This window comes from Anabas testudineus, chromosome 3 (assembly GCF_900324465.2).
Source record: "Anabas testudineus chromosome 3, fAnaTes1.2, whole genome shotgun sequence".
In the NCBI taxonomy this organism is placed as follows: Eukaryota; Metazoa; Chordata; class Actinopteri; order Anabantiformes; family Anabantidae; genus Anabas; species Anabas testudineus.
In genome coordinates this window covers 12,666,121-12,687,649 of record NC_046612.1, presented here as the reverse complement: position 1 = coordinate 12,687,649, position 21,529 = coordinate 12,666,121, and the positions used below count along the sequence as shown (strand labels likewise).

Sequence of the window (21,529 nt, the reverse complement as noted above, 5' to 3'; positions counted from 1 at the left end):
CCAGATAGTCTTAAAAGATAAGATAAGATAAATGTTGTTATGTTATGTTGTTATGTTCAAACAACGTTAGTCTTCAGTTCTGGTGGCGCTGTTCAAAGTGATGTGGTCTGATACAGTCCTTGTGGGCTGTAGGAAAAGAATAATACTCATAATGATTAGGCCAAACATCCATTCATCTATTGTACTAATTGCTTTTGCTGTTAATAGTCACAGGGCGATGGAGCCAATCCCAGAGAGGCAGGATACAAGTGGCCAGACAGGTTTTTCTTTATGTTCAAGTGTGAAAATATAGCTTTGTTCCTTGATTGGTATCCTTGGTACTGAACCTTTTTTTACACTTACACTATATATTATACTGCTTTAAAGATCACATATAGTCTTCTGTGGAAACAACCCTGAGGCCTCTGCTTAATAATGTAGCTAATAATCACATAATATTTAATTGATCGGAATAAAACACAATCCAAGCCATTAGACTGTCGAAGCGATGCTTTCAGTGTTTTGGAGCAGTGACCTAATGAGAGCAAAGAGCAGCTATTGACAATTTGTCTGACAGTGCATCAGTTTCTAAATTAATAATTCACATCAGCTGCTATGTAGTCTATATTTAAAGCCATAACAACAGCACAGTGTGCAAAAAAATAAGGGGAAATGCTCTGCTGCTATTTGTGAGGGAGACTTCCAGGAGATCACAGCATGCGTGCTTGTGTAGTTTACGGAAACAACCGAGTGGGCGTGATGTTGAACTAAACATAAATGCTAGACATAAAGAAATATAAAGGGAGGCCACCGCAGAAAAGCAGAAGAATTAGAGCAGCAACCGGAAGACGAGCAATAACATCTTCAAAATTAAAATAGTTTTAAATATTAAGGAGCCTTTAAGATCGGAACATAACCAAATAGGCTACAGATTACGGATTAATGTGAAGGCATGTTCAAATGGGTGGACACAAATTGACACCACGAAAAAAAAACAGAAGCGACGCAGCATTTTGGTGGTTGCAGAAAGTCCTGCGCGTGTGCGCGCTTTTATTTTGTCGGCTCACCGGAAAGCCCTCGTGTAGGGACGAGCTCCGTGCTGCTGTTTGCGGTGTTCACTGACAGTAGCGTCGACGCGGGACTCCCGATAATAAACCTGACAGTGGCGGAGGGCTGGCTGTGGAGAGTTCTCCGATCCCTTTCGTTTATTAGTCCAGTCGCCTCTCGGTGTGTTTTCACCGCTCGACCACCCGCGGGGAGCTGATGCTTTATGAGTCCGGCCACAACACTCCGCCGGGGGACCATGCTGAAATTATCCAAAGCGACACTTTGCCTTTGTTTGGTGGCTGTTTTCTCGGGAACTTGCTCACTGGCTGAGAGCAAAGGTTTCGGTAAGTAGCTGCCTCAAACCCTCTTCGTTTACTTTCGTTTATGCTGCTTTGTGAGCCATTTCTTCCGTCTGCGTTTGGAAATAACTCCGTCCACCGAAGTGCGACATTAACCCACGACCAGGCTCCTCTCGACCAGACAAACCCAGGAGTTTGATGCCACAACATCTCCTGACAGCTCCAACTAACTGCTGCAATAAAACACAAGAAACCAGATATTGTTTTTCTAATTTTAGAAAACATACGAGGCTGGTGCTGCTTCATAATTTGCTGTAATCACCCAGGTTATTACAGGTCTCTTCGTTACTCCCCAGATTTCCTATGCTTCTATAGTTATATGTATATTTCATATTAAATAATTGGGTAGTAATTATATATTGGCCTTTTAGTTATTAGTTAGTTTGTTTTTTAAGTGAGTTGAATGGGAATCACCAAGAATACCCAATGCTGTTAAATGAAAGTGAATGTTAGGTCTAATTTGGGCACATGGTTTATACTCTATGTTAATTTTACCTTAAAGGAAGGTTTATCCACTTAATTCATTTTGTTTTATCGACAAAGGCAGTCCAGCTGAGGTTGGTTGGAGAGTATCTGCAAGTATCTATGTATTGTCAATGAGCAATCAGTAGTTTAATGTCTCTATCCAGAACCCAGTAACATGAATGATATGATATAAACCAGTTCACATGATATGAGCTCTATAAATTGTAGCTACTAGCTATTTTAGCAAGGCTTTTGATTTTTGTTCTAGTTTTTCCTTCATTGCCTTTGACATTTTGGACAAACTCAGTCATCTTAGACTGTAACAAAAAGCTTTCTGCAGCAAATTAGTTATTTATTCTTAAACCTTTGCGTCTGTCCCATCATCACAGACGAGGATGCTTTCACCATTCAGCACTCGAGCTCACAGAAGTGCCTGACTACAGGGGATTCAGCAGACCTGAACCTCGCCACCTGCGACCCAAACAGCAGGTCCCAGCTGTGGAAGTGGGGTTCGGGTCACAGACTCTTCCATGTGGCCACATCCCAGTGCTTGGCGTTGGACATCCACTCCAAGACATTGTCTCTGGTTGACTGTGGCACCAACATTGATCAGAGCTGGCATTGTGCGGATGGGGCTGTTTACACTGTTTACCAAATGGGCCTTGCAGTCAACAAAGGGAAAGTTGCAGCCAAAGCGGACAATAATGATACTTGGGTCAGGGGAGGATCCCAAGATGAAATCTGTCGGAGGCCATACCGAGGTGAGTGTGGTTTTCTTTCTGATATCTCAAGGAGAAAGTGGTTTTATACATCTCAGCAGAGAACCAATGTCTCTGAGCAGTCTGTTATGGAGCGCTGAGGACTGAGAAATTATTAGTTTAGCAAAAGAAGTAGTGTCAAATGTAGTTTCTCTTGAGTGCAAGACTTTGAATTCTATTAAAGGATCCGTTTCCTGGAATGATTGGGAATTAACTCCAACTGATGCATTACACCTTTGCAGCTGCAAATAAAGGTATCAGCTGTTGTGTCATGTGAACAAACGAGTTCTGGTACATTTTAAAAAGAGCCTGATTGGTTTGTTTTGTTTTTCTCATGAGTTATGACCTTGATGCACAGGAAAAAACATGCTGTGTCACATAGGACTTGACTGAAATCTATTTATCTCAGTTTTTAATTTGGTGGAATTTCTTTTCAGAACTTGTGCACATGAGTTCAGTGTTTGTGCTGCAGTACAACATCTCAACTGGTCCCATTACTATAAATATGTTTAATAGTATGTTTTTTTTTTTTTATGAAAAAAAATGTATCTGCTAATAATATAATTTCAAAAGGTTTTCTTTTCTTGAAAAGTGATTTTTTTTTTCACACAGTCCGTAGCAGTGCTGTACCAAGATCAAATGTAGCAGGAAGGAAAGTTATTATTTGAATATTTGACTTGAATCCTAAAGAATGAGTGTTATATCCTTTGTTGATAAAAGAAAACATAAATGCAGATTCCATAGTCTAATGTGACAATCACATGTTGCTTTTCTCAGTAATTATATATTTAAATTTAGCACATGTCTGATGTAAAACCAATTTCTCTACATTGCCTCTGATTATTTCTACACTTTACCTGTACATTGCTATCACTCTTTGTTAACGTTTTTCTTTTTGCAGCATACAGGATAACATGTAAGTTATGGATGGGGTGCTTTGTAGATGCCCGTGTTCAGTGTTGGATGGACTCTCTCATCATTTGACATTTGCAACACTGACAGTGCAACACTAAACTAAATAATGAAGGTCTAAGGGTCTTTTGTCTTGTTGTTTTATGGACCATAACTGTGTGCAACTGTGTTTTCAAAAGAAATGTTTCCTCACACAGATTTAAATTTCGCATTTTTATGTGTCACTTGTAAAGAAGAAGTGGTTTTGTGTGTGCAGTTTAACCAAATTTCTTAAAAATGACACAATAGAATAGTAACAGGTCCTTAACTCTCTCTCTTTTCTCTGCACAGTTGTTCACACCACCAATGGGAACTCTGCTGGCAGTCCCTGCGTGTTCCCCTTCAAATTCAATGGCACCTGGCATCACGGATGCCTCCCTGATGCAGATTTGTCAGAACTGACATGGTGTGCCACCTCCTTCGACTATGACCAAGACCAAAAGAAGGCAAACTGTCTACTACCTGGCATGTTGCATTTCATTTTTAATACTATCCTCTGTTTCATGATTTTTGGTCCTCGTAGTCGATTTTATTGTCTGTAGATTCAATCATTTGACCATTTTCGAAACATTTACAACTCGTTTCTGTAAGACAGAGTTTTCCACCAGAACATACTGTAGTTATGATGATGCACTAAAATGTTTGAGAATAGGATAGTTAGAAAATAGTTAGAACGTTAGGCATCTACACTCATTCACACACACTCAGGCTAACACTGTCTGACTTTTCAGAGGACGGTTGCCAGACTCTGTTCGCCGGACCCGAAGGTGAATTTTGCTATGAGTTTATTTCTGATGCCGCAGTGACGTGGCACGAAGCTTTGGATTCATGTCGTAGTCAGGGTGCTGATCTGCTCAGTGTGTCTGGGCCTGATGATCTCTTCTCCACAACACGTAAGTCTGTATTTCTACTATTAACACAGTAACATTTCCTGAACATTCAGTTATTTATGACAGTGGCTTAGTCAGTGTGGCCGTCGTGACCCTACTTCCTGCTACCCCTGATTCCTGGCCAGATGTTGAAGTATCCCTGGACAAGCCACTGAACCCCTAACCCATGGCACCTTAAGCGGGTTGCCAGTCCACAAGAATTTCCCCAAGGAGATTCATATATAATATCTATTATTGATAATAAAATGCAATAATAGGTACATTGGCAGGGACTTGAAATTCTGTATTGCACAATTTCTAAATTGCACAAAAAAATAAATGGCACTCTAAATATATAGTTTTTCCTGGCCTGTGTTTGAAGAAAGTTGTTTAATTCTGACTGTGACCTATGCTCCCTTCTCAGAGGCAGAGCAGAAACTGAAACATCTTATTATTACTGGCAAATGTCACATCATATAACTTCTGTTATTTAGTCATGGGTCTAAAAAGAATGCATTTCATCACTCCTGTTTAATGTTAGCAGTGTGAAAGTGAAAGAAAAGATAAAAGTAAAAGTCCAATGACATGAAAGAAAAAACCTATGTGTGCAAGTTGAGAAATTACAGTTTATCAGTCAATCTCATGTTCTTATATTCTAATACTTTGATGTACTTGACACTTAATAGTTACAGTCCAGGTTTTACTGTTGAAATCTTATCTTTCTCCCACTCTGTATATTTGTCTATGTCATTTCATTATATAACTGTGTGTTTTCTTTTTAAAACACATTCTTTGCTCTTCCTGTATTGTTGCAGTATTGGGAGGCCTTGATAGGATGCCTGAGAAGATGTGGATCGGCCTTCATCAGTTGGACACGACTCAGGGCTGGCAGTGGTCAGATGGCTCCCCTCTCTCCACCCTGCGCTGGGAAAAAGGCAATCATATTCTTTTCTGATGTCTTTCCTATATATTGTTGTTTATTCTTTGCTCCATTTTTGAGAATATCTGTGCAAAACTCTGTGCAAGTAGCTCTAACTGTCATGTAAACAGAAGTAGGTCAGATTTGACAGCTTACTTTGCAGACCTGTGCATGATCTCAGTTGCCTGAACCACGGCGAAACCTGCATCCTGTTGTAGTCTGCTGTTGTTGCAGCCCTTATAAAAAGCATAAACTGGGACGTCATTGTCAGTCAGAGGAACAGTGAGGCCAGTGTTGTAAAGAAACTCATTGTGCCTGGTTACTGGACACAGTGTGGCATTGGGATTGTTAGCATTACTGAATAACATATTACTAATCCTAAATGGAAGGCTTTATAAAACCTCCTAGTTTTTTCTTCTAAAAGGGAAGCTATTCTGACATTTTGAACATCAAGGATATTGCAGCTATATGGCTCTTGTGGTTGCTACAATATGCAACATGTCAGTGTTGCTACCAGCAGCACTAAGTTTAACCAGTATTGCAAGATAAAGCCTCAGTTTTATTAAAACTTTCACTTTGAAACATAGTTGATTAATTAGACTGAGGAAGATATTCACAGATAAATGGCAATCCTCTGCTCTGCTGTCACAGTCAGTCTGTGATTTTATTATTCATAGTGTGGATTTATTGTGTGTTGTTGGACAGGAATGCCACCCACCTCCACCTCTATGATTGAGTCAGACTGTGGCTTTCTAAACTCCAATAAGAACTTTGAAGCTGAGTCGTGCAACAAACGGCTGCCATACATCTGCAAGAAGAGTGTCAGTTCCTCCAACACAACCACACCAGGTAGAGTAACTCCTGCTGCTGTATGAAACGCCTGCTGCAGAAACATTCAAGCAACTCTGTGAGGTTATACTTGGGTACAGTGGTGTTAACAAGATGATCCACGTTGCTTTTTGAGTGTTAGCATTCATACATTTGCTACTTCGTAATAAGTACTATTAAAGTGAATGTAATTAGTTTTGCAGGCATTTGGTTACAAACCAAAGTAAAACGTTTCAATTTGTTGAGACAATTCACTCAATCAAAACCACCATTGTCAACCTCATGCCAATGCTAAACAAAACATTCGGGGATTACTAATGTCATTTCAGGTTTCTATACTTTATAGTTGTGATATTTCATTCTGGATTGATCAACACACATTTCCTTTCGTAGAAGTGCAGCATTGCACAGCTAAAAACAAAGCTACAGACGGAAGATTCACTTGTAGCTCATAGTTTCATACAGGATGTCTCCCGTAATCAGTATCTGGTTTGACCCAACTGGATGAAGTTATCTTAAAGCTCCAAACTCCCAATAGTAGGCCTAAGACCAATATAATTACACCAGTTTTGTTTTTCTTCTTTCTTGTTTTTCAAAGCAGTTGTCAACCAGTGTATTGGGTCCATCACCACCACCTATAATTTTGCTCTCTTTGTGGAGTTTCAGTCGTACCCTTACTATTCCCTGTTTATATCTTCTTAAAAGGACATTTTTCCTTTCTACACTTTTATTACAAAATGCAGTTCGACTCTGTGGATGATGTTTTTTGGGTGGGGGATTATTGCTTAGGTAAACTGGATCTGACTTTCCCTAACAGCCTCTGTCTGTCTTGCTCTCTCCTCTCAGAGTCTTTCATGAATAAAGAAACTGTGTGCGCAGACGGTTGGGTACCATGGAATGGCTGGTGTTACAAGTTGGTAAAGGACAAGCCTCTAAGCTTTACAGATGCCATGCAGCACTGTAACCAAACAGAGGGAGGAGGGAAAGGCTCTCTGGCCAACTTTCACTCTATCGACAGCAAAGAGATGATCAGCACTAATTTCCATGCAGGTAATTATGTCATTTTCTAAATGTTTTTATACTGTTGTACTTGTACGTGATGTAAATAGTTATTTTTAATTTTCATTGATGTAAAATGTTGATGAAGTACTCATCAGAGTGTGAGGAGCTCATGAAACAAGTTGAATACATTGTATTGTGTGTGTTATGATCCACTAGATGGTCAGTTGTTGGACGTGTGGATTGGGCTAACAAGTCAGATAAACAAGGGCCTCACTGTCTTCATGTGGACTGACAAGGAACCAGTCACGTTCACCTACTGGGGCCCAAATGAACCAGTCCAGCCCACTGGGAATACCAGCTGTGTCTTCTACTCTGCAGAGGTATATGTGTGTGCATCAATGTGGGTGTGAGGCATGTATTTTGTTAGAAGTTGTTTATATAAAGCCTATAACATTAAATATGTATCTGTTCTACACAGTCTCATGGTTGGCGAGTTGGGAACTGCACAAATAAGCTCCCTTTTATGTGTCAGAGAAAAGGAGAGGTGAAAGACTCAGAGACACAGTCCGGATGTAGCTTTGCCGATGTAAGTATTGTCTGTTTGACCTGACTTTCCAAGCTAAAGTGCAGCTTTTTGAATATGTCATTTTATGTCATGTCATTTTAGTTCAGTCTCATAGAGCACATGTGTGACAGGTCTTACTGCTCAGTTAGTTGCTAGAAATGAAAGATATGTGTGAATTCAAGTGACTGTATTGACTGAGTATCAGAACTAGAACTGCACATGAAAATTATTTTTTGAATGTAGTTTAAGTTTATCTGCTGTCAATGCCACAGGGCTGGAGGAGACATGGCAACTCCTGTTATCAAGTCAACGCCAAAAACGTATCCTTCAAAGATCACTGCAACATCACTATCAGAAACAGGTAGGACATAATTCAGCTGGTAACCCCTAGGTTTGAGTAAAAATACACACTGACACTCATCACTTTCCATTTCTGTAATTTCCACCAGCTGTTCTGCAATGTTTCAACAGGATATTCACTTTCCATTTTTTCCAGGTTTGAGCAGGCCTTTATCAACCGCCTACTTGGAGAACACATCAGCAATGCCACTCAGTATTTTTGGATTGGGCTGCAGGATATTAACAACACAGGGGAGTACCAGTGGATTAGTCAGGATGGGTCCCCAAGTTTGGTTACATACACAAACTGGGGCTGGTCTCAGACAGGTCAGTCAAAACCAAACTGCTTCTGCTCCACTCAGTACCTAATCCTGGAATTGCAGAGACTAGAGGACTAAGACAACAGACTCATGGTCATAGTATTAAATATAGTATTCTATATATATTTTGAACCTATGTTTATGAAATACAATTAATCATTTGCTGTGCTGCCATTTCTATTTACATGAATGTAATATACCATATGTATTGATAGATCAGATGTTTTGGTCATTAGAGAAATCCTTGTCATAACGGTAATCTAAGTGCAATGTAACATAGAGCCTAGATGTGAAATCTCAAAAATACATTATCTTCCTGCCTTCAAAGCAGATAGTCAGACTATCAAGTGTAGTAACTTATAGTTAGATAGCAAAAAAGTCTCAAAAACTTACGCATACCATTGATTAATAGTATGTCAGAAAATTGTATATATAATTATCCTTGTTTTGTCCAATAAATAGTGCCAAACAAAAAAAAATTCACATATGAGAAGCTGTACCCAAAGAACTATGACAAATGGTTCCAGATTATTTTTTTAGTTCTGCTCAACAGGTTTATATTTAATGAACTGCAAAAGGCAAAAAAAAAGGTTTTTCTCTGTCAGACTTTGTGTATGTTAAAATACCTGTCATGTACATGATTAAACTAGAACAACTATATGTTAAATCTCACATAGTAGATCGAATTTTTCAGTTTCATATATGTGTGTTTTTCAGCTCATAGACGTGGCGGTTGTGCAGTAATTTCAACAGCAAAACCTTTGGGCAAGTGGGAGGTGAAGAACTGTACCACTTTTAGGGCCGGCACCATTTGTAGAAGAGACCTCAGTCCACTTCCTCCACCAGAACCAGAGCCGGACCCCAATGCACCCTGCGCTACTGGATGGGTGACCACAGAAAATGTCAAATACTGCTACAAGGTGTGTGTTTGTGTGACTTTGTCTTTAAACACCTCGTCATGTGGAATAGTATTCGTCATTAGGGCCACAGAGAGCCATAGCGGATTTTACATATGTGAGAAAGGTTCTATAAATATCATTTTGGCTCCAGAAGAAGCTGCACAACATCTGATATGAGTCAGTGTCAGTGTCCACACTGCTGGTGTGTGGATTTGATAAGGAAGAAGAATGCATGGAATGAAAATGATGATGTTTCTGTTTTTGATAGTACTTCTTTAAATGTCCATTGTGAGTTTGAAAATGTTGATTCGGTGCACTGCTAAATCGGTGGGGTGGGGTGTCTAGAAAGAAAATCACTTAAAGGAAAAAATAAACTTAACCTGGACAAAAAGGACTTACTGGTGTATTGTATTAAGTAAATACTAGGTATTTATTGGTGAAGCACAAATGATCCTTCATGCTCCTGCCTCTTACTTTACTGGTACTTTTAGTATCTGTTGTGATTTGTTGTTTCACCTCTTCAGGTGTTTCATGAAGAACGTCTGAGCAGAAAGCGCTCCTGGGAGGAGGCTAAGAGGTTCTGCCATGCCCTGGGAGCCGATCTGCCCAGCTTCACACATATTGAGGAGATGAGGGAACTGAACAGCATCATGAGAGACACTATCAGGTATATACCCATACACACAAGTACCTCAACGTCCTTCTCACTTCCTCAGTGCTTACGAGACTTTATCTTTGTCTTTTAAACAACATGTCATGAATAATGTTTATTTGCTGTGGTGCTTTTGTTGCAGTGATAATCGCTACTTCTGGGTTGGTCTGAACAGGAGAAACCCATCGGATCGCTCCTGGGAGTGGAGCGATGGCCGGCCTGTGAGTATAATAGAATAAAGTGTACAATAGTATAAACCTAACATTAATTAAGACATGCAATGTACTTTAAATGTTATTATAGATGGGAGATCATTCAGTGCATTTTAAGAATTACATAGAAATAAAAAGAATTATATATGAAAAGTTTTCATTCAATGTGTGCAACAGGTATCTTTGGACGTTTTGCAAATTGATTTCCAGGAGGATGACGCATACAATCGTGACTGCACCGCATTCAAGGTGAGCTGGGTGGATTTATATTACAAAACTGAGATTTTTTTGGACAAAGAAACATATGTACTGCCTGTATTATTCATGTCCCACACCTGTGTAGCTTTCTTTTCATTTATAGTGTTAATGTTCTCTTAGTGCATCTTTTTACTTAGTTTAGTTTTTTAACATTGTTTTGATTTAAGCCTTCTGGTTGGATCTGTCTATCGCTGTAGTTCAGATTGATCTGTGTACTAAGGCCATTTGCTCAGCTGTTTGTAGGAGTCACGAGAGGACCTGCAGCTGAAATCCACCCCCATGTAGTCAGTGATTTCATATCATCATACATGCTGTGTTGAAACAAAATCCCAGAAATTACTGCTGGTTAGTGGTTCAGCTTTGTGTTTTCCACATCACGAGGACGCTGTAATTTGCTGTCCGTCACATTAACCATAATGATCCTCTATTTGACTCCTGTGTTTCACATGAAGGGGAGTGCCCAACTGATTTGCTTTTGCTGTTTTCCTCCATTTAAGAAGTACTTTTTTGCCATTCAGATTCTGACCTTTGCGATCATTTATCATGTTGCCTCATTTAGTCAATTTATTGTTTCTTTCCTTATTAGACAATGAAGACCACCTTGAAACACCTATTTGTGTATCTGTTTCGTGAATTACCTCCCACATCTTTCTTTGCCACACCATTTCACTGTGATGCCAGACTAGAGTGGGTGTGCCAAATCCCCCGTGGTAAGTCTTCACATAGAAGCTCTAATGTGTAGTTTATATGTGCACAAAGCAAAGGTTGGTTGTGAGGAACTAACACCTTTCATTAGGACTTCTTAATTATGTCGATTTCTTCACACGTGATTTCAAAACCTTATGGGCTTATACGCAGATCTGCTGGAATGTGATATGAGTGTGTAATGTGTTTGCTTTTGGTTACATTCTGCTTCTAACTCATTCTTTGTTGTTGCCTTCAACAGGAAAGACACCAAAGAACCCAGACTGGTACAATCCCGGTAATGACTAAATCTGTGTTTTAAATCGAAGTCTGAGTTTATATTGTCATTTGGACCTATTAATGGACACCATGTCTTTAATTGATGTTTTATTTCTCAATCTACAGTCTACTAATGCAAGAGTATCTGCAGGGTCTGAGAAGTCTTAAAAATGCATCATGCTAGTTATTTATGTACTATATAAAATACTATAGAAATGTACATACTTTATCTATTGTATACTGAACAGGCAGAAACTACTGACAAACATATTCTAATGAGTTAATGTCATTCATTTACCAGTGAAAAGAGTGTTTAATTCTCTAGCATCCTCCGCAGTATTGATAAGGTTTAAATTATTTTGGTGAATAATGCAGAAGCTCTCTAATAGAATACACTGAATTCACTTGTGCATGTCTGTGATTGGGTGTTATTTCTTTGTTATAACTTTGTAAAATCTGTGTGTTTTGTCTTCCAGGTGGGCACCATGAGACATCTATCTTCTTAGATGGAACAGAGTTTTGGTTTGTTAAGGAACCTCAACTCACTTTTGAGGAAGCAACTCTCTTTTGCAGTACAAACAACAGCAAACTGGCTGCACCATCTACCTCCGCTGCTGTCGTAAAGATCCACCAGTACATAAAAACTGTAAGTAACTGTGTAAGGATGCAGGACTAACTAACTATTCAATGAGCACTGAGCCCTGAATAACACTTGCTATATCTGTGTGCACATATACCGTTTACAGTGAGAAGTATGGAGATGAAAAGTGCAACATAATGGAGATGTTACATTTACATATAAAGGATAAAGTGCTGAAATGTTTTTGAGGATTGTGGGTGTGTACAGTGAAGAGCAATTTACAGCCACTGGTCTGAAACAATGAGATCTTTATTTCAGGCCCAAGTAGAAAGAGAAGGTTTCTTATATCTATCTGCTGTTTGTGGGTTTTTTTGACTGAAATCATGACAGTTGCAGAGCCTGTAGGTACCTCACATAAACATATGCTAATGCTAGAAATCAGTGGGTTGGCTGCAAAAAATCATCATATTGATCATAGTTCTCATTACAGTCCCTCTGTGTGATCAGAGACTTATTGTCTAGGCGTAGTTAAGGCTGCTGTGTAAACATTAAATGAATGAAGAGCAATTAATGTGAGAAAGAACGATGTAAAACATGAAGTTCAACTGGAATTAAAAAAAATGATAAGGGAGAAATTTACATTTTATATTTTTTTGTTTTGAATTGAGTGAAGGGAGCATTTATTTTTTTCCCCTTTAATAATTCTATTAACAATGTGTTCAAAACACATTTTAGACTGCGAAAAAGGATCACTGAATGTAATTTCAATTGGAGTCCAGACTAAAATGATTGTTTTCTCTGCGCGGTTTTGCCATGTTTACATTTTTGTCTCTCCTTGTGCAGCTGTAGTTGATTTGAAGAAGCTTATGACCAGGGAAATTCTTTCCACAATCATCTGGTCATGGAAAGCTTCTAGTCTTTTTTGTGAGAACACAGCTTGTAGCAGTCAAACAGTAGAGTACACAGTGTAAAGTGGAACTAAATTCTGCCTCTAAACATCAATGACACGATAGCCTTGTGGCATACACTTGGCATCTAATTTATTTTTCTAAAAATGACATGTTTTCTCATCTCTGCCTGTGCTGTATCATTTTGACTGGTTTGTTTCTATTCTCTCAGAGCTATGGACGTGCAGTACTGCTGAAATGTTTCACTAGTATTTTAGAAACTGTGTTAGTGGTATAAGAAGTCATTATTTTTATTATGTGGTACTTATTATACATGTTATACACAGATTTCAAGTTCTTCTAAACAAAACTGGTGGATTGATCTGAGACAACCTGGGCGGTTATTCCCCATGACGTGAGCCAATACAGTTCAACACAAATACACTGTTTATGCTGTGCAAACACAATCAAGCAGATATTTATGATGCTTATGCTTTTGTATTTATATTGTAAAATGTGAAAAAATGTTTGTTTCAGGTACACACAGATGTACTATTATCATTCAGCTTTCCTGGGCAAATGCACGTCCATCACTCCTGAAAAGATCTTTCCAGGTGAGCAAATAGCACAATGTCTCTACACAGCAGAATATGACTAATGGCCTTTTTAAATTTACAATCATATTATTTAGACAGAAAACGCCTCCTAACTCAATCAAACTCAATTAGCAGAAGAATATTTAAATGTGTTGAAGGTGCTGAAAAAACTGTCAACATACTAACCAGACAGAAACCGTTAAAATAAAAAGAAATTAAAAAAAGGGGTGCCCTGGCTATTATGTTTTCTAGGTCACAATAGTGACACTCAGTCTGTTTTACTAATACACACGTTCATTGTCATATGTTTACTTTTAGAACATGAACACAGCTGCAGACAGAAATTTTCATTTGTGTGTGAAAAACACAACATCACTTCTGTGGAGTTAAACCCCCTGGAGCCTCATGATGGAGGACTGCCCTGTGAACAAGGCTCTGTGTCCTTCAGAAATAAGGTCTGATTCATCATCAACTGTTCAGTTTCTGCATTACACTAAAACCAATTAACTCTGGTTGTCATGATCTTTCTCTATGTCAGCCTCTCTAAAAAAGGCCAAGAGCAACTGAAATGATATTTAATAGCAGAATCTAAAGTGTGTGTTTGAGTTATGGTTTCATAACTTCATAAAACAGTGTAGGGTATTTAAAAGTCCTCTCCATCCTTTAGGAATGATTAATGAATAAATACGCTTTGCTCAAGTGATTATGACACAGTTGTCTTTTTTCAGTGCTATACACTGATGAAGGATACGAAGCCTGTGTCATTCAGTAATGCCGATGAGAAATGCAAGTCAGTGAAAGGAACCCTGGTCACGATATCAGACCAGGTGGAGCAAGGTGAGAACCGAGGATGTCAAATAAGCAGTAGTAGTTCTTAATATTGTTTTGTATGTATATTTGAATACAAAATAAATCTAATGCTGTACTCTATTTGTGTGTTTTAGACTTCATCACCACTCTTTTGCCAAGAATAAGAAACATGGAGCAGATATGGATTGGTCTGAAAATCCAGCATAACGACCCTGAATGGGTAGACCAAACCCCATTTAACTACCTTAACTTTAACCCCCTGCTCTTGGGCAAGCAGAAGGCTATACGTGTCAACGTAAGTTCTTTTTAGCTTGGCTTTTACAAGAAAGTAGTATGCGTAAGATAAAAGGAACAATATCTCTGGTCCTGCTGTATCATATTGAATCTTAATCCAGCCTACCTGACAGTCACAAACTGTAGTTTGATAACATGTTCTGTTTTCTTTTGTGTGACAGATGTGGGATCCAGAGAGCTCGAATGTGTGTGCGTATTTAATCAATAGCCAAAACTCTGCCATGGTGGGAACCTGGGACTATTCTTCCTGCACACAATATCAGCATGTGGCTATTTGTCAGCACTATGCAGGTAAATCGCCAAGGCTGCTCTTATGATTGTTATCTATTTATTATTATTTAAGGTTTTGATTAAGGTTCTATAGTATAACCTTTGGTGTCAGATGAAAGGGCAGTAAATAGTGATAGTTTGTAACTTTTCTAATGTTCAGCAAGTTGAGCTATATCTGTAGTCTCTCAGACAGCTTTCGTGATCTGATATTCTTTAAACCATGCTCATTTCAGATAAAGTAGAGGAGCCCCACATTCCAACCGAGCCATTTGTTGTCAATAACCACACCATCCTACTGCTTGCTGAAAACGTTACCTGGTTTGAGGCCTTGGAGCGCTGTAGAAATAATAGCATGTACCTGGCAAGTGTGACTGACGCCTTCCTCCAGTCCACCCTCACTGTGCATGTGAGCCGTGCGCGCACACCTATGTGGATCGGCCTATTTAGCGAAGATGTAAGTGCACCAAATAATAAATTTCAGTCAACAGTTTCTTTAAGATTCTTTTAAAAATGTCTTAAACTTTGTATTCAGGAAGGGATCCACTACCGCTGGACTGACCACAGTCACACCGTATTCAGTCGCTGGTCTTCAGATGACACCAGCGGCCCTTGTGTCTACCTGGACACTGATGGCTTTTGGAAAGCCACCCAGTGTGAGGAGCAGCTAGGAGGAGCTATCTGCCACAAACTACATGGTTAGTAGGGGTGTGGAGTCCAAATAAAGCAAACATAAGCGCCTGTTGTGTTTCCTTAAGTAGTTTGTAGTAGTTTGGAATTTCTTGTGCCTGAAACATTTTTTTCCAAGGAAATTTTATTCTTATTCCAGGTGAGGTTAAGATGCTGCACTGTGTTTATTGCAAACTTGCTGATATTTTTTTTTCCCGTGGAAACAGGATCTATATTTTCAGATTAAGCCATGGCTTTCCAGCTTGGCATGTCTGTCAAAACAAGTCACAGGGTGTGTGTGTAGAAAGAAGGATTCACAAGTTTGATCAGGTGTTTCAAACTTGAAACTCAGGAAGAAGCTGCTCTACAGCTAGCTCAAAGTGGAAAGGTAAAGGTTTTAAATATGATCTAAACCTGTAAACCTGTTTATTACAGAAGAGGTCATCACCACACCCGAGGTTGTTGCAGTAAAGTGTCCTCATAAGATGAATGGTCCAAACTGGATTCCCTTCAAGAACAACTGCTACTCCTTCCAATTGGTTGCCTCCAGATGGGAACAGTTTGACAGGGGACAGGTTCAGGATACCTGCAAAAAACTTCGTAAGAATTTTAAATTTTATTATGTGGAGCTTTGCTTATTAAACTTTTTTTCTATCACACTAATGTATAGAAAAACAGTGAATAATTATGATGCATTTTTGTGTCAGATCCAGCTGCAGACATCCTAACTATTCGAAATGAAGAGGAGAACGATTTCATCAAGAAGAACCTCATACCATTTAAAAACTTGGTGCAGTTTGTGTGGCTGGGGCTGTTCAAAGATGAAAATGGTTGGTATTAATTGACCATAAGCCTCCATTCAGTGGCTTCAGCGGTTATTATATCTGGGTATTCAGTTTTTTTGTTAATCTAATACAGGTCCTGATACCTAATCTCAGGCTAGCATATTGGACAAGAAACCTTTATTTTTACATTTACTACTACTGAGTAAGTTCTTGAGCACTAGAAAGCTACATTGTAAAATTGAACTGACAATCGCAGTACAATCAAAGAGCTCATTGACCTTGAATTTTTATAGTTCGTGGCAGGTGGTGCAAAAGCTGCAGTATATGTTAACTGGATTTTCTACCTGATGAATGTCTGAAGAACAAAAAGTTGAACAAATGATTGATAATGAGCAGCACTGATCCTTGGTGTGAGTCTGTGAATATATGTCAATATGTCAGGGTTAATAGTGACTTTGTTCGGCTATAGATAACCAGATGAAGTGGTACGATGGCACAAATGTCCAATATTCCAACTGGCAAATTGGCAGACCAAATGTAGACACACAATTCTTGGCTGGCCTCACTGTGGAAGGCAGCTGGTTTCTCCTTCAAAATCCAAACCTGTTCCCAGAGTTCAAACAAGCAAGCATTGTGACCTGCAAATTGGACAATGGTTGGTATAACACACTTTACACAATACTTGTTATAAATTCTCCACTTCTGCCAGTATCAATACTGAAAACATCGTTTTAATCCTCCTCTCCTAAGACAACAAACAACAGTACAACCAGTCAACCAAAGATTTTCTGCAATTTGGCAACTTAACTTATGAAGTTGTGGCCCGGAGGTTGAATTGGTACCAAGCTGTAGAAGAGTGTGATAAGCGTGGAGGCTACCTGGCGAGTATCCATGACATCCAGCACAGTGCACATGTGAAGCTCATTGCCCATACAGATGGCTTTGACCTTTGGATTGGCCTGTCAAACCAGGATGTAAGTTTTTAGATGAAGAATGTTTATTAAACCAAAATTTGAGCAAATGTATTTTGATGGCGTCTCATAATGTTATTTCAGCCAGTAACCAGATATGCTGACGTGACTTTGTTTGTCTCGATGCAGGATCGTATCTCTGACTATGAATGGTCAGATGGGACAAAATTTGACTACAAAGCCACGATCTCTGAACAAAGTGACAGCTCCACCCCAGGTCAACACACCCACTGTGTTTCTGTGACCTCCGCCGGAGACTGGGTCAGAACAAACTGCAATGCAACCTTATACGGAGCCCTCTGCTACAAAACCAACATCACTACCACTTCCCAGAGTAAGACAGCTATGACCTACGGACTGTATGTAGAACCACATTGTTCCTCTTCCGTCTAGGAAAAGGGGAAATTACCTGTTCTGAATGGTTTAAACTGCAGAAATGATTTAGGGGAGAAAACTATCAGCAATATATCTATATTGTTACTGATGTGATTCCTGTGTTGTTATAAATCAGGAGCTAGATTGCTTGGTTCCCCAGAGGCCAATCGCTGTCCTCAGAGCAACAGCTTTGCCAAGTGGGTGCACTATCAGGATCACTGTTATGCCTTTGACATGAGGTCAGACATATACAAAGTCCACAGCATTGAAAAGGCCAGGGACATCTGTCAGAACTTAGGTGAGTTGCTATATGTTTGAAAGGTTATCGTTAATATTCATCTGATGCAGCTGAAGTCCAGAAATTGTTGTTTTCTTTCCTTCCTGACAGATGCTGAACTGCTAACCATAACATCCAAAGAGGAGAATGATTTTGTGGTGAAATCCATGTCTGATTACCCTTCAGTCACCAGCTATGCATGGCTCGGCTTGGACTTTGATAGTCAAGGTAAACCCTGGAACAGCAGCCTCTTCATTCACAGGGAAAATTGAAGCATTAAAATGAATGCCCATTAAATTGGGAGTGATAGCTTGTTCCAATCCAAGTGACCAAATCAGATAATGTTGTTTTAATAAGCCAGTCATGTTCTCAGTTTGAGTCCGATATTAACTCTCCGCATCCAAGACAGTGATGACAGTCCTCCTTCCTTTTCTGTTTACATTATGTCCTCACTGTTAGGTAAGCCCGTGTCCTGGCAGGATGGCTCAGCTGTGGCCTATTCTAACCTGAAGAACGAAGCAAAGATTTCGGGGCCCCGCTGTGCCATCATGTCGGCAACGAAGGATGGAATCTGGGAGCTGGTCAGCTGCAGTAATACCAAAAGTACCGTTGTTTGCAAAACTAAAGCAAGTGAGTATCACAGCTGCATTAAAGGAGTTATAATTCTATGAACTGCTTAAAATTAAGGGAACACTTAATTATCACAGTAGAACACCACGTCAGTTACAGTTCAGGAATAACATTAGCTTATTGCTTTGGTGCAAATGAAAGTAGGTGTAGGTGCAACAGGTGCAGTGGAAAAAAGCAAAACAAACCTTAAAAAGGGAATAGTTTCGCATGTCGTGGTGACACACAGATGGTCTCTCCTTATGTCTTCTGATTGATTCTTTTGCTATTCTCTTTGTCACCACTACGGCATAAAGCAGTACCTGCTACCCAATACACAGGTAGTCCAGCAGTGGGTTCCTCCTAGTGCCTGGTGCGATGTGTCCAGTGTGTGTAGGCAGTTCCTGAATTACAAAGTCACTGATGCCCCCATGTTCACCTGAGCTGAATCTAATGGCAGCTAAGGGTCATTATGTATAGCTGCTTCCAGTGCCACTAAGTACCACCACAAACTGTCCAGGAGATCACTGATAATATAACAGCGAATTTCCCATCATTAAAGTCTTATCTTAGTTTAACATTATCCAAAACGTGCTTATTTTCATCTTGCTGAAAGTTAAAAGAGAAGATCGATACCACTCCCCTCTCTGTGTGGTGTGGCTGGTTAGTGATTACATGTCACAAAGACTTGAAACAGGAGGAAACTACCAGCCTGTCTCTGTGCAAAGATAAATGTTGCCACACAACAACTGGAGACTCCAGGGAGCTGTTGGTCCTGGACAAGAAACAGTCTGGCCCGAAGCCAATCATAAAACGGCAAACTCTCATTTTTCACACTTCAGTTTTGTTTGGCTCAAGCAAGTTATAAATAGGGAGCTTTAGATGAGTTGATAAGTGAATTTAGTTGAGCTGTAAAAGCTGTATGAACTCAAACATGATGACATCTGGTTCAGTGAGGACGTGAAAACCCTCTAAGAGCCAACTGAGTGATTACTAACCTCACTTTTTGTCCTCAGGGTCTTCAGGCTCTCGTGTGGCACTGGGTCTCTTCATCGTGTTCGTCCTCGCTCTGCTGTTAGTTGCTGCCTTCGTCATCTATAAGAAGAAGAGAGCCCACTTCACCTCCACTGTCCGCTACAAGAGAACCTTCGATGAGTCCGACACCAATAGTATTATAACGGATGCGGACTGAGCTCGCTCAAATAATCAGCCTCAGGGAGTATTGTTCCTGCCTTGTGTGCATTTTAGTGTGTTTCACCAAGAGCAGATGCAGCTTTTGCCCGTTTTCAAATTATTTATTTAATCCGGCAAACTTTCTAGAATTATTTGTAAAACTGTAAATGTGGTTTGAGAATTGTGAATTCTGCCAATTTGATTTCTTAACTTGGGTTATTTTAGATTCCCAAGTTAGAACTAATGTAAATACTTAAATGCTGAAACTCTATGGTGAATGTTGATCACTGTCGTTAGTGTTTTAATAGGTTTAAGAGTGTTTTTTCTTTTTCTTTTTTAGTATTGTAAAAAGATTTTGGTTTGGTTGAGTTGAATTATGCAACCTAAAGAAAAATGTCTTACACTCCGATTTAGCCTTAAACAATTGCACTGATGCTTGAGTGATTCCAAACTATCCTAGATAAAATGTGCAGTTACTTTTCTATACTTTACCATTTATAGTCTATTCAGAACCTATTTTCAACCTCAGAAGTTTTGATTTCCACAAGGTGAACATAAATTAATACATTAATAGATTTTTAAAAGGACAGTTCACCTGAAAATATAGTAAAGACAGTACAGTAGGGAAAAACATTTTACTTTGACATCAAGTGTTATTTATTCAAATATTCTGCTGTAGTCTCTTTTAAATACTCATAACACTGCCCAGACTTGGAAAAGCTTTTGAATAGTTTCAGCATTACTTTTCTACACCCTGTACATTGCTACAAGCCAAAGGATGAAGTCTGTGGATCTCAGCAGTTCTTTATATCTGATAAGAAACTTGGCTGAGAGCTCTTTTTTTAGTTTTTTGGGCCTGTGGCTGTGACACTGTGCTCTGTTTTATTGGCCTGAACTACAGCTGATAACAAATTGCTCTCACCAAACGACATATTGCCGATTGAGAGAATACACATGCTGGTCAAGAAAATAAAGTAGTATTTTTAGACCATTTGCGCCTTTTTGCAAAAGATTATAGTCGTGGAGGGAAGAACTCACTGATTGTGCCTTTGAACATTACTTAAGAAGAAATTTGAGTTTCCAAGCCATCGGGCTGCACGCAAACTTAACCTGAAAATTGATCTGACACCTGTTTGTTTTTGTGGCTCTGACTTTAATATGCACTTAACTACTGAGCAAAAACGCACTTTAGTTTGTCATGAAGCTGCAGTTCTACTATATGTACTTTTTAAGTAAGTTAAGAAACAAAGTATGTTTTTGAAGATGGAGCAATTGCACTAGTGTTCACTGTAGATGCTTTGTAAATATGTGATGTGTTTTATTACAAGGACGAACCAAAGATACGCTGACCTTTCTGAATGTCAAAAGCATGAACTCTTTTCAGTTTTAAGGAACCACCTCTGTTTGTTTTATTAACCCATTCACGTGTACTTTTAAACCACGTTGGATTTTTTTTTTCTCTCTAGCACGCCTAAACACATCTATCACGTCAAATCGGGTACAGTTTCTTTTCAATAAAGTTTCCTGTTTTAAACACTTGTTGCACTGTAATCATTGTCAAATATATTGTGTATTATCTTTGTTATGTGCCACTCCACCAATAAATTATGTACAGATATTACAACTGACAGGAAATCTGCAGGATGTCCACTGAAAATTGTCAGTCACTTCACAGGCTTAGTCTTACTTTACTTAACCGCTTCTATTTGAATATACTGCATATAATTTTTAGAATGTTTTAGTGTGCACATTTCAAAGTAGCTAGATTTGTTTATCTAATCAGGGTGGCGATTCACAGGTCTGGAACCAGGATAACTTGAGGGTGATCCCTTTTCTGAGGAGCAGCACTTTACA

General features: G+C 39.2%; 1 protein-coding gene across 1 annotated transcript; it reads left to right on the top strand.

Moving 5' to 3' along the window:
- The first annotated feature begins 827 nt into the window (after positions 1–827).
- ly75 (lymphocyte antigen 75) lies at positions 828–21,211 on the top strand. The gene is made up of 35 exons (XM_026378497.1): positions 828–1,370; positions 2,240–2,611; positions 3,851–4,024; positions 4,291–4,452; positions 5,244–5,363; positions 6,053–6,196; positions 7,022–7,225; positions 7,394–7,557; positions 7,656–7,763; positions 8,015–8,103; positions 8,239–8,408; positions 9,119–9,321; positions 9,825–9,967; positions 10,095–10,173; positions 10,342–10,413; positions 11,009–11,132; positions 11,369–11,404; positions 11,862–12,031; positions 13,200–13,267; positions 13,390–13,466; positions 13,767–13,903; positions 14,177–14,285; positions 14,393–14,553; positions 14,714–14,843; positions 15,056–15,276; positions 15,355–15,517; positions 15,924–16,088; positions 16,196–16,318; positions 16,743–16,928; positions 17,024–17,247; positions 17,374–17,578; positions 17,756–17,917; positions 18,008–18,124; positions 18,356–18,526; positions 19,519–21,211. Exons 1-35 carry the CDS (start codon positions 1,250–1,252, stop codon positions 19,692–19,694), a joined length of 5,250 nt encoding a protein of 1,749 aa, XP_026234282.1. The 5' UTR covers positions 828–1,249; the 3' UTR covers positions 19,695–21,211.
- The last annotated feature ends 318 nt before the right edge of the window (positions 21,212–21,529 follow it).

Bases quoted from the DNA above. Each gene is read 5' to 3' on its own strand.
- ly75 (XM_026378497.1), top strand. From the start codon at position 1,250: ATGAGTCCGGCCACAACACTCCGCCGGGGGACCATGCTGAAATTATCC. The intron at 13,904-14,176 runs GTCTGATTCATC...GTCTTTTTTCAG, and splicing joins CTGTGTCCTTCAGAAATAAG to TGCTATACACTGATGAAGGA. The intron at 18,125-18,355 runs GTAAACCCTGGA...CCTCACTGTTAG, and splicing joins CTTGGACTTTGATAGTCAAG to GTAAGCCCGTGTCCTGGCAG.